Source organism: Macrotis lagotis, chromosome X, assembly GCF_037893015.1.
Source record: "Macrotis lagotis isolate mMagLag1 chromosome X, bilby.v1.9.chrom.fasta, whole genome shotgun sequence".
Taxonomy (NCBI): Eukaryota; Metazoa; Chordata; class Mammalia; order Peramelemorphia; family Peramelidae; genus Macrotis; species Macrotis lagotis.
Window position 1 is genome coordinate 490,257,135 of NC_133666.1, and position 12,015 is coordinate 490,269,149.

Here is a 12,015-nt window from a genome sequence, read left to right on the forward strand (position 1 = left end):
ATGGCACATGAAAACAAATTAAAATTAGACCACTGAAATCCAAAAATCAAGATCACCATGATCCTACATGATAAAATGTATTTCTAAGTGAATAATTGGTACTTATAAAAATGCCATATTATCCTGATTTCATATACTCATGTCATGATTTTTGACATTGCATGCTAAATTTATTTTGGCAAAAACAAACAAAATATTCATGCAAAACATTCATTATTTCTAAAATGACCAGGTTGTACAGATTTTATTTATCTGATCTTATGATATTTATGGAAGCTAAGTGGGCTATTTGTCAAGATGATACAGCACAAATTAACAATTTAATATATGCTCTGCCACTTGAATTTTCCAGGCCCCTGTCTTTCTTCTCATTTGAGGGGTATTATGCTTTGGAGCATTTCACAGCTGTTGACGTATCTTCCAGCAAAATAAAGAATCAAAATCTAGTCTATCAATCAGAAATTATTTTATCTCCTTCACTCAAAGGTGCATCTTTTGAGAGAGTGGCAAAGATTAAGTTATTTGTAAATTTTATGTTTTGATGTTTACACATGAATTTAAGAAAGGCTGTCTTCTTTTATCACAGATAGCCACAGGGTTGCATTAATAAAGACATATCACAAAGAGTAACAAATAGCTAATACAGTTCCTTAAACCAGCAGACAACTTAAACAAAACACAACAGAAACAAAATACAACAAATGTATTTTTTTTGTTATCGAGTATATTTGCTTACCTTGAGTTCTCTTTTTAGACCCTAGTTGTGTTGTATTCAGATTCATGTTTGCTTAGAGACCCAATGAGGCAGAACCTGGAATGTTATGGCTATTTCATTCAACAAAATAATATTTGCATACACATAAAATATATGCATATATACATATACTTAATTAAAATAATCACTGCAAAATTTAATCAAACTAAACAAAAAGATTTTTGTTGGCATGCAAAAAAATCCTTTAAAATTACTAGATATCTTGTAAACTAAGACAAGTTTTAAATTCATAGTGGAAATAGTAATATTATATAAAGAAACATAAACCTATAACTCATGCAAGACAAAAACATAAATATGTACAAATATGTATTTTGATTCAGAGTGCTTGGAATTTGAAAAAGTCTTCCTGGCTGTTAATATTTTTATTTTTTCTCTCCTCATAAACTTTATTTGTTCTTATTTTCAGGTATTCTAGAAGGTAATAACACAAGAAAAAATGTTTGTACACTTAAAAAAACACCAAATTTTATTGCTTTTTCTTGCTACATTTTTCATAGGTAAGTATTTGGCATTCTATCAACACTGCAATTCTGTTTATAGTTTGAATATTTATCTTTATGTTTTCTTTGGCCAAGCACTAAGGAAAACAATTTCTTTTCAATGCAAAACATTATGAAGCAATGTTTTGAAAAAAGATAGTTATAAATAACTTTCCATCTAAAAAATGTCAGAAATATGGGTACTTTATCACTCAGTTTAACATATCCAGTTATAATATTTATGAAAATATAAAAAAATACACTGCTTTGATTAGTATAGTAAGGAATATATAGGAATTCCCCTTAAATATGAGGATGCTATCTAATACTGTAAAAATATACATTATTTATGTAAGTATAAAGCATATGTTTACAACTCTATCATCTTTAAAAGTGATTTTTGGTTTATCAAAATATATCTATAGCTGTAGAATATATGTACAATATGTATGTATGCATGTGTATACATACATATGCACTTCATATATCTGCTCTGTGCTATTCCATATGTGAATGTAAGAGGAATTATGAATAAGACAGAAAAGAGAAGGGTAAAGAAAAGCAAATTAAGACACTACAATCTGAACTATTAATAGAAAAAGAAATGAAAGAAAAGAACACAAACTATTTTGTGAGCAATTAAGTCTTCATGGAATAGTCTTCACCAAAAAAATCTATTGATACTGACCGCTGGACAGATTTATCATGTCTGGACAGCCTATGACTCGTGGTGGGCACCTCTTCAATTTCATCTATGTCACACGCCTCTGCAGCATCTTGTGAGTAGTTATGCTTCATGACAAGAATATTTCTTCTGTTCATGGGTGGAATGAGGGGCTTGACAGGTTGGGGTGGCATTTCTGCCAAGAGAGGAGCATCTCTTGTGCTGAGGTTACTACGGCTGCCTTTAGTGCTAGACAGTTGTGATCCACAGTGATGGTCATGAATGCATTTGGAAGATGACCTCCTCAGTTTATGGTAATTTTCAAAATCATCAGCCACATCTGCAAAGTCAGCTGTAGCCCCTGTCCCTCTAAGAGTACATAACTCATAATGAGGAGGCTCAAATACCTCCTGGAATACTGTCTGGTCAAATTCTGCTTTCCTTTGGACGAATTTTTTACGAGGCTGTTTGATCTGTACGATGACAGAAATAATAATGAGGATGATCACAATACAGGAAGTCACCCCAATGACAGTCCCACTGGTATTGGTAAGCTGGTCCAGTAGGTTAGTCTTTCTTTTTTCTGCATGTTGGAGAGAAATTTAAGAAATTACATTACATATACAGTTACAACAATTAAGAAGTCTCATTCTCATTTTCAAAGACCTACTTTAGCATGATCCATACCAGAAGGAGTTTAAAAAAAAAAAACTTCCAAATTTTGGCAAGGTACTTAATGATCAACACTTGATTAGCATAAAAGTTCAACTTCCAGCTATTATCTCTTCCTCTTTCCCTTTTCCTTATCTTATGCAAAAACTGTCAAAGAAAGACTTTTTGACTTTAAATTCAGTACTTTCACTCATTTTTAAAAACTCACATCTGTCCTACTATATATGCTTAAAATCTGGGTAGTAAGGAAACTATATACCTCCTAATATCTTTTTTTTTATCTCCCATTCCTGTTATTGATAACTAAGAAGTATGGAAAGCAAGAAGTTTGGAGAATTATATTTGCAATTGAACTAATACTAATAACATGTAGAGAATTAATATTCTGAAGCTAAATTTTTCAAAAGAAAAATATTATTTACAGGTAGTAGAAATTCCAAATGAATGATTAAATATTTTTTATGTTTTCCATTTTCATTGATTTTTTTTAAATTTTTTGCAAGGCAATGTACAAGGTCACACAGGTAGATAATTATTAAGTGTCTGAGGCCAGATTTGAACTCAAGTACTCCTGACTCCAGGGTGGGTGCTCTATCTACTGTGCCACCTAGTCACCCCTTCATTGAACTTTCAATTATTATCTAAAAAAGGGTTTGAATGGATACTTCTCAAGATTTATTTTTTATCTCTTTACTTCTGTCTCTCAGAAAACTTTCCAGTTTCATTCAAGTTTTGGCTTATTAGTTCTCAACTATAGGAAGTCTTTCCTCAGTTAGTACTTTCTCCTTCCCCCTTAAATTATGCACATACTTATTTCCTTGTATGTTATCAGTAGAATGTTAGCACTTAGTGGCAAGACTTCTTTTTCTCCTTCATTTTTTTTAAACTCCAGCACATGGTACAAAAGACAAAGATTGTAAATACAATCTTTGTCTTTTTGTATTATATTAAATGTGGTATTGTGTTATGCTGTGTTGTTCTGTGCTGTGTTGGAATATATGTATTTCAAAAGTGTTAATTTTTTTTAGTTTTTTTTTTTTTACAAGGCAAATGGGTGAAGTGGCTTGCCCAAGGCCACACAGCTAGGTAATTATTAAGTGTCTGAGGCAAATGTGTGAATTTTTTGAAGGAAAGAAAAGGAGAGAATAGAAATTAAAGAGTTCAGAGAGAGAGAGAGAGAGCAATTAAAGGGGACAATTCCACTTAATAATTGACTACTAAGCTTAATAATTGTTTTATTATCCACTGATTCATTGTAGGAAACCGTGCAGTCAGATCTTTAACTATTTCTATACCTTAGCAACTTTGCAGTTTTGCAAATCTACACATCGTGTTTGCAGTTGAGATAGACACTTCTACATATCTTTATACCTAATACCCAGGATCCCTCAGACTTAGGCACACTAGTCTTTTGCTATATATTTTTCTCCTATATGGTAGAAAATGTTCTTACAAAGATGCATTTAAGTTAATAATGAGGCAAAGAGTCTGTTTCCCAAGATTAAAGTGATCATTAGGTTCCTAAGATCCTAAAGCTACAACCATTTTGCTTCCTCTGAACTTTCTCACCCTATCATATATTCTCCCTATAGAGGCAATAGCATTTCTGGTAATGGAAAAGAAATACTTTTAGCTGATCACAGCTTTCCTGTTTTAAAGAATGAATATTGTTTAAAACAAGAAAAATATTTCTGCCACAATGGCTTCAGTTACTTGGAAATAAATTATTATAATCTTATGAGTTAAATGTCTCCTTTTTGAGGTACATAGTTTTATTTCACCATTCTGTCCTAACTTTTCAGAGGCTTTTCCAGGATTCAACAAGATTATGTTTCATAATACATCTGGTTTGCATATCTCTTAATTGCTACCTAAATCAAGTCTATTCAGCCTCTATAACAATACTTATACAGAAAATGAAAACAAACAAACAAACAAACTAAAAAAGGTGGACTGATTCAATTTCCCTTGAGAAGTACTGTTTGGCAACACAGTGTAAAAGTAAAAGTATTGAACCTTTACTCTCTGGGTGGTGATAGACCAATTGGAATTTCAATGCCCTCACCTGAAATATTCTGATAATCATACTTTTACAACAAATTCCATCAAGCTGATGTAAGAAAAATACTCTGTAAATCTTGAAGTACTATGTGAATACAAAAGAAACTCATATAGATGCCTTTTCTGAAAGAATACAGAAGCATTTTACTCCTTTCTATCTTCAATCCACACTGCAGATCACATTCACAGTGATTTTCATTTCAAGAAAACATTTATTCAGAAGAATTCATGCCACATATGGGTCTTTCATTGACTGCCTGCAGGCATTATTGCTCATCCTATGGCTGAGGGTTTCTGCTTCCATTTATAGTAAGTAAGCATCTTAATACACAACAGTAGGCTTTAAGCATGAAATAATTTTTAACTTACTTTCCTTTACTTGCCTGTGTTTCTCAGCAAATTGTTTAATGTGGGAGCCTGACAAAACAGTTCATCTGGCACTTTCAAGTGAGCTTAAATGCACTACTTTCAGGATCCAATCAAAACCCCCTCACTACAGGAGAAAATTTTTGCCCACATTCAAATAAGGGGCCATTAGACAGTCCATTCCTTGGAAGAACAAATGAATAGCTAGCTCATTGAATTAAACAGTGTGAAGCATTGGAAAGTGCAACTGCTCCTCAGAGATACTGAATCTTTAGTGTTCCTACACAATGCTCAATGAAATCAAACTGAAATTAATGAAAGATGCAACCATGGATTAAAAAAAGAATGAAGAGGAATGAACTACATTAAAGGGATCATTTTATGTCTTCATGGCCACAAGGGATCTCTTAAAATGAAAATGTTTAAAGAATATTCCATTCACATTAATGAAAATAAAGAACTTAGAATTGGAACAAAGCCAATATAAGATTCTCACTAAACACACACACACAAACACATAGAAACATTGTTTATAAAAACAAATATCTTAATGAAGTTTCTATTTAGGAAAATTTGCTTAACATTCTCAGAAGCTTGGAGTAATCATCCTTGTTTCGCTAAGTAAAAGGAGAATTCCAAAGATTCAAGTCAGTATTACCTTTACAGTGATTTTCATCCCAAGGGTAAACACAATTCTGGAGTCCATTGCAGACCAATGTGTTATTAATACACATATTACTATGGCAGAAAAATGTATTACCTTCACATGGAGCTAAAAAGGAAAAAAGAAAAGAGAGAAAAAATAATCATTGACATTCTATGAAATGCCACTTGCATCTTAGACCTAAGGGGAAAAAAGAGATATGATTGATAAACTGTTGTTAAATTGAACTAAATGATCTGACATGGGTTTTTTTGAAGTGTTCAAATGAGAAAATTATTTCCTGTATTTGAGACAGAGCTGAAATACTTCTCAAGAGGTCTGACTTTAAGAAAAATGTTTTCTACCATAAAAGAAGAGCTATTGATTATATAAGAGAATTTGTATTGCACACTTTATATATATTTGCTATGCCTCTAAATTTAAATTTAGTTAAATGATTTAATTGAGAATAAATGAATTCTATTTTGGAAATGCAGAAACCAGAAAACACTGGTCAACCTGAATTACAAAAAGGAAATGTGTTAGTCATGTATTGTACAGGTTCTGTCAATGGGGTCTCACTTTAAAAACTAAAGCCACTTCAGATGTGTCTTATGTATGGTATTATCCTCATGAGTACTTTTCTATAATTAATAAATATTAATAATCAACTTGGTCTGTTATAAATTTATACCAAGAACAAAGAGAAAATTTGTGACACCTTTCATAACTAGATCTATATCTACATATCTACATATCTATCTATCTATCTATATGAAAATCAAAGTCCTCATATTAACATTTTCTTACAATAATCTTTATGTTATCAGAACTCAGTGTTTCTTTTTCCATCATTAAAGCTATGACAGACAGAGTTGTATAGAAGTGCACAGTGTGCTGAATTTGGAATGGAAAAGACTGAATTCAAATCCTACTTTTGACACAACTTGTATCATTTTACAAGAAATTTATCTTGCCTGAGGAACAAACATTTCTCTCTAAGTTCAAAGTTTTAATTAAGTTTTCAACAAGTTGAAAAAATCAGTTTATTTATGTAAAGTACTATAATATTTAAAAATGTACTAGCTGTTATCAAAATTAGGGAAAATTTACTGGTTAGCATTGTCTAGGGGTTTTTTTTGTTTTTGGTTTTGGTTTTTTTAGGTTTTTGCAAGGCAAATGGGGTTAAGTGGCTTGCCCAAGGCCACACAGCTAGGTAATTATTAAGTGTCTGAGACCGGATTTGAACCCAGGTACTCCTGACTCCAAGGCCAGTGCTTTATCCACTACGCCACCTAGCCGCCCCTAGTTTTATTTTTAATTTTAAATTTTCTCTATCAATATCTCTTTCTTATCTTTTCCCATTTTAATTACTTATTCTCTTCTACCTATATACAAGCTCAGGCCTAATCTTAGCATAACTTTATCCTAATAGCATCCTAAAAGATCAAACTAATGCCCTCCTTTTGGTCTTCATTTTACTTCAAATTTCCATAGAAATTGTCATAAATCATCAAACTGTTTTGATACAGTGCTTGGATTCTTTGACAATGCCCTGTCTTGAACTCTTTCTATCTCTCGGATCATTCTTTGTTTCTATCATTTGCTTCTCTTCTTTCTCACAACCCAAAAGGTGGGAAAAATAACCCAAAGCTTTTTCCTTTCACCTCCCCTCTTGTCTTAACTCTCCCTCTTCCCTCATCTCTCCTCTTCCCTTATTTCTCCTCCCCTCTTCACCTCTTCTCTGCTCCCTTAGAGGATGAGTTCTTAGAGGAAGGGTACAATGTTGTTGCCTTTATATTTTTAGATTTTAGCACATGATACATTGTAAGCATTAGTAAATTCTTGTTAAGTAATTCTTCCTCTCCATTTTCCTCTTCCTACACCTTTACTCTCCTCTCTTTTCTCCTATGTTTCTTTGTAATCTCACTCCAGTCAGCTTTCATTAACAGATATTCAACTAATACCCAAATCTATATCTGCAATCATAACATCCTGTGAGCTTCAGTTCCTTATTTCCAATTACTTACTAAGCATCTCTACCTATATGTCTCATTAGTGCCTCAAATTCAAAATGTGCATAACTAACTGCATATGTTCTTTGCTGCTTGTGCCCATATCAAAGAAACATGTTTTGAATTCTTTGCTCAAATCTGTATGTCTTTCTAATTTCTCTTAATCTCTTGACACTAGCATTATTATGTTAGAACCTGCCTCCTTAGCTATAATTAGCTGTATCATAAGTATTGACCTATGCCTCAATACTTTTTAGTTATCTGAAATGGAATGTATAATTAGCTAGTCACTCCCTAACTTTACTCCTACCACAACAGTCTGTCTCATAAAATGAAGCTTCAGTGCATCATATGACTGGAATGAGAAAGTAAGTATCTGTTGTTAACAAAGTCTTTGTTATTGATAATTTATATTCCTTGACTATACACCTATCAGAAATAGCATAGAACTTAAAATGCAAAAAATATGATTATCTCTACAACTATCAATGGATACTGAGTAGTAGGTTATATATTAAAGAGGAATAGACTCAAAGTAGTAGAAAGGAGGTAAGACCACATTGGACTTGAGTTATTCCCTTTAACTTCTTGTTGTGTATAGGAGCAGAAAGAACCCTTTTCTACTATCCTATTGGACACCATTTTTCTTCTCAGGGGACCATATTAGAAGAAGTAGTTTTACATTTTTTTTCTTAGAGTCTATATTGAATTCTTCTTTTATATATTAAACAATATTAAATAAATATTTAGGGATTATCAGATTATTCCACTGACCTTTTGGTCACTACTTATGACATCCAGAAGGTAGCCAAAGGTTGAGGAAAGAAGAGAAAAGGGAGGGAGATTGTAACAGGTATGTTTTCAGAGTTCTGCCTAGGACAGTGCTCTTAATAATTCTTTCAAATAGCTTCTATATTTCAAAGTTATTTCAAAGACATTATTGATAGGTAGGCTGGGGCAATAGATACACGGCTGTGTTTGGGGTCAGAAAGATCAGATTTCAAATTCAGTTTTGGATGTTTACTAATGGTCTAACCCTGATCAAGTCATGTAATATCTGTTCACCTTAGTTTCCTCAACTGTAAGATGGGGATGATAACAACACCTTTCTGCCAAAATTATTATGAGGATCAAATGAGATAATAATGACCAAGTGCTTAGCCTGGCACATAGTAAGTGTTATATTAATGTTAGTTATTAGTTATTATTATTGTTACCTTTCTTCTCCCTTAACCCCATATGCAGCCAGTTGGCATATAAATGTTAAATAACAGTTAATTCCAATCTAACTAGCTATGTCTCCAAAATATCATTATCTGTTCATTCCTTTATGTCATAATTGTTTTATATTTTATCTGGGTGTAATGTGAAACATTCCTAATTTTTTTCTCTGCTTTAATTACCTTTTAAATACAACCCCATCTTCATGTAGCAAAGGAAGCTTTTTATTACATAGATCTGACCAAGTCACACTTGGGCACAGGAAAACAAAATCAAGAATTGCATAAAATCAAAGATTGCCTACAAAAACAAAGCAAAAGCTCCTTTTATCAGGATTTAAAGTTCATCACAATTTGGCTTCAACCAACTTTCCCAACTTTTTTACATCACTCCTTTTTTCCCTCTGAATTCCATACTGGACTATTCAATATTAACTGACCTTATATTGCATTCTCTTGCCTTCATGCATTTGTACATTTTGTTCCTAGGCTTCAAATGGGCTTCCTCCATGTCTGCTTGATGAAATCCTACATTTCGTTAAAGGCCCAATACATGTTCACCATAAAGTCTTCTGTGTTTTCACCAATTTTCAGCTGAAACTAGTATGGGACCTTTGTCTATGATATCTCCATGGCTTTCACTTGAAGATAATTAATGATCGAAGACACACTAGTCCCGGAGGCAATCAATTCCAAATTGCAAAGATGTTAGGTACTAGGAAATGCTTTCTTGCATCAACCTAAATCTACTATATGTCAGACAATTTCTACTTCATTGATTCAGGTGCTTTTTTTTTGTCTATTCAGTCAAAGAAAGCAAATTTAACCTTATGGAAGACCAGTTATTGATGTCACACCTTAGCTAAATTTTCTTCTCTCCAGTATAAACATTTTTCAGTATTTATTCACTGCTTACTCTATGCCAGATCCTAAGCTCTGAAGATACTGAGACAAAAAAATAAAATTAAGCAGTTTCTTCTATTGATGAACTCACATACTTTTGTTTTACTTCTGCTTTTTGTCAAGCAATGGGGTTAAGTACTTGCCCAAGATCACACAGCTAGATAATTATTAAATGTCTGAGACTGAATTTGGACTCACGTCCTGCTGACTCCAGGGCCAATGCTCTATCCACTGCACCACACAGCTGTCCCTTGATGTCAAATTCTAATAGAGCATGATCATAACTAAGTGCATAGATAAGGTATACAAGGTAAATACAAATGTTTTAGAAGAGGAAAAACTTCAAAGAAAAGAGATGAACTGGAGTGATCAAGAAGTGATCAAGTAGGAGTGATCACCAGAGTCTACATAGATGTCATGAGCTGAGTCCTGAAATTCCTTAAAATTCCTGAAGGGGAAGGCAAGGAGCAATTACTTTTAAGACATGAATGACAGTCAGTACAAAGCACAGAAATGGGAATGGAATTCCTAGACTGTTAAAATAAACATCATATGGCATAGATTCTTGGTCTTTTATCACCTTGTTTGTTTTCTACCAGGACAGTTTCTAGCTTAACAATGTTCTGTTGAAAATGTGGCACCAGATATGGTTTAACAAGGTGATACTGCCTTCATTTAAACTCTCAGGTCACTGTTAGTTCTTTTATTCATTTAATTATATTCTAACTTGTATAATAGTTATTTATACATATTACCTTTCCTAGTCTCTACTAGATAACAAACTCCTTGAGGTTTAGTTTTGTTTTTAAAACTTTGTCTAGTAGACAATAGAGAGAGACAGAGTGCTATAGTGGCTAGTGATCTAGTGAATTAGTTTTGTAACCAGTATGATCAGAGTACAAATCTTGCCTCTTGACAAATTTTAATTCTATGGTCACGAGGAAGTCCTTATAATTTTGTACTATCCTAGATAATTATACTATGCACAAATGGTGAGTTTTTTTGATATTTTTGCACCTTTCATTAGAGTTCATTGTCATACAGGTAGATATTAGTTAACTCTTTTCCAAGATAAATATAAAAGAACTCAAATTAGTCATTTGAGAAGTACCTATTAAATCCCAGTAATGAATCAGACACTGTCCTAAGTACCAGAGATGCATAGCTCACTGTTAAATGCAGGAGAAAATAGCCCTAGAGTCAGATGGAGCTGAGTTCAAATGTGACCTTAATTTACTAGCTGTATGAATTTTGGTTATGTCATATAACCCTCATTTCCTCAAATCCAGGACAATCTCTAGTCATTTGGGTCCATATCTGGTCACTGGATCCAGATGACTCCAGAGGAGAGAGACTGGTGACTTAGTCAAGCACCCCCTGACTCAAATCCAATTTATGTGCATGTCATGGCTTCACTACCCTATTGTCACAGTCTTCTTTGAGAATGAAGAACAAATTCTGTGCAAATAACTATATATTGGCAAGATATATACAGGGTAAAATGCAAATAAAATAAATAAAAATAAAATAATAAAGGAAAGTGCTACCACTTAGAGTGATTTGAAAAAGATTCTTGTAAAAGGTGCGATTTTACCTGGAACCTAAGAGAAGCCAGGAGGTAAAAATGAGGAAGAAAAGAAGCTCAGGTATTGGGAAAGTCAGTGAAGATGAATGGAGGCAGGAGATGTAGTGTTCACAAAAATATGATAAAACAGAAGCAAAGGAAGAACCTGGGGGTGGCGATGGGGAGCGATGGGCATTCCAACTTGCACTTCTAAGTCAGTAAGTTGAGATAAAGTCAGTTGAGTGTAAGTAAAATCATTTCTGAAAAGGATGGTCAGGAAAACTGTGTCTCAGGAGAAAGGTTTCAGTGAGTGTCAGAAGATGTTAAGATGGGGAATGAGAGGGTTTAAAATGACTGAAAACTTGTTACTTATGAACTCATTCCAAAGCATACAGAAGAAGGGCTGGATAGTTTTAAAGTGGAATGGTGCAAGGCAAGGGAGTTAAGGGTTTGATGACATCAAAATATGGGAGTGGAAGTATAGAAGCAAGAACATATCATAAAATTGGTAGCCCAAATATCTGGAATACACAGTGATCATAAGAGTATGCTAAAGTAGAAGTTCATAAATCATTGAAAATAAGTTCAGTTTGATTTTCAACATTCCTAAGCATTTGACCTTAGAATAGAAATCCCTAGTGTGTTAAACA

At 33.2% G+C, this 12,015-nt stretch overlaps 1 protein-coding gene across 1 annotated transcript in view; it reads right to left on the reverse strand.

Moving 5' to 3' along the window:
- Window positions 1-235: 235 nt before the first annotated feature.
- The window catches only part of NETO1 (neuropilin and tolloid like 1), a 263,184-nt gene continuing 251,404 nt past the window's right edge, over window positions 236-12,015 (reverse strand). The window contains exons 9-10 of the mRNA XM_074200098.1: window positions 1,946-2,504; window positions 236-811 (exon numbers count right to left, since the gene is read on the reverse strand). Of these exons, the coding sequence (XP_074056199.1) occupies window positions 751-811; window positions 1,946-2,504 (620 nt within the window). The 3' untranslated portion in view covers window positions 236-750. The remainder of the gene's footprint in view (window positions 812-1,945; window positions 2,505-12,015) is intronic.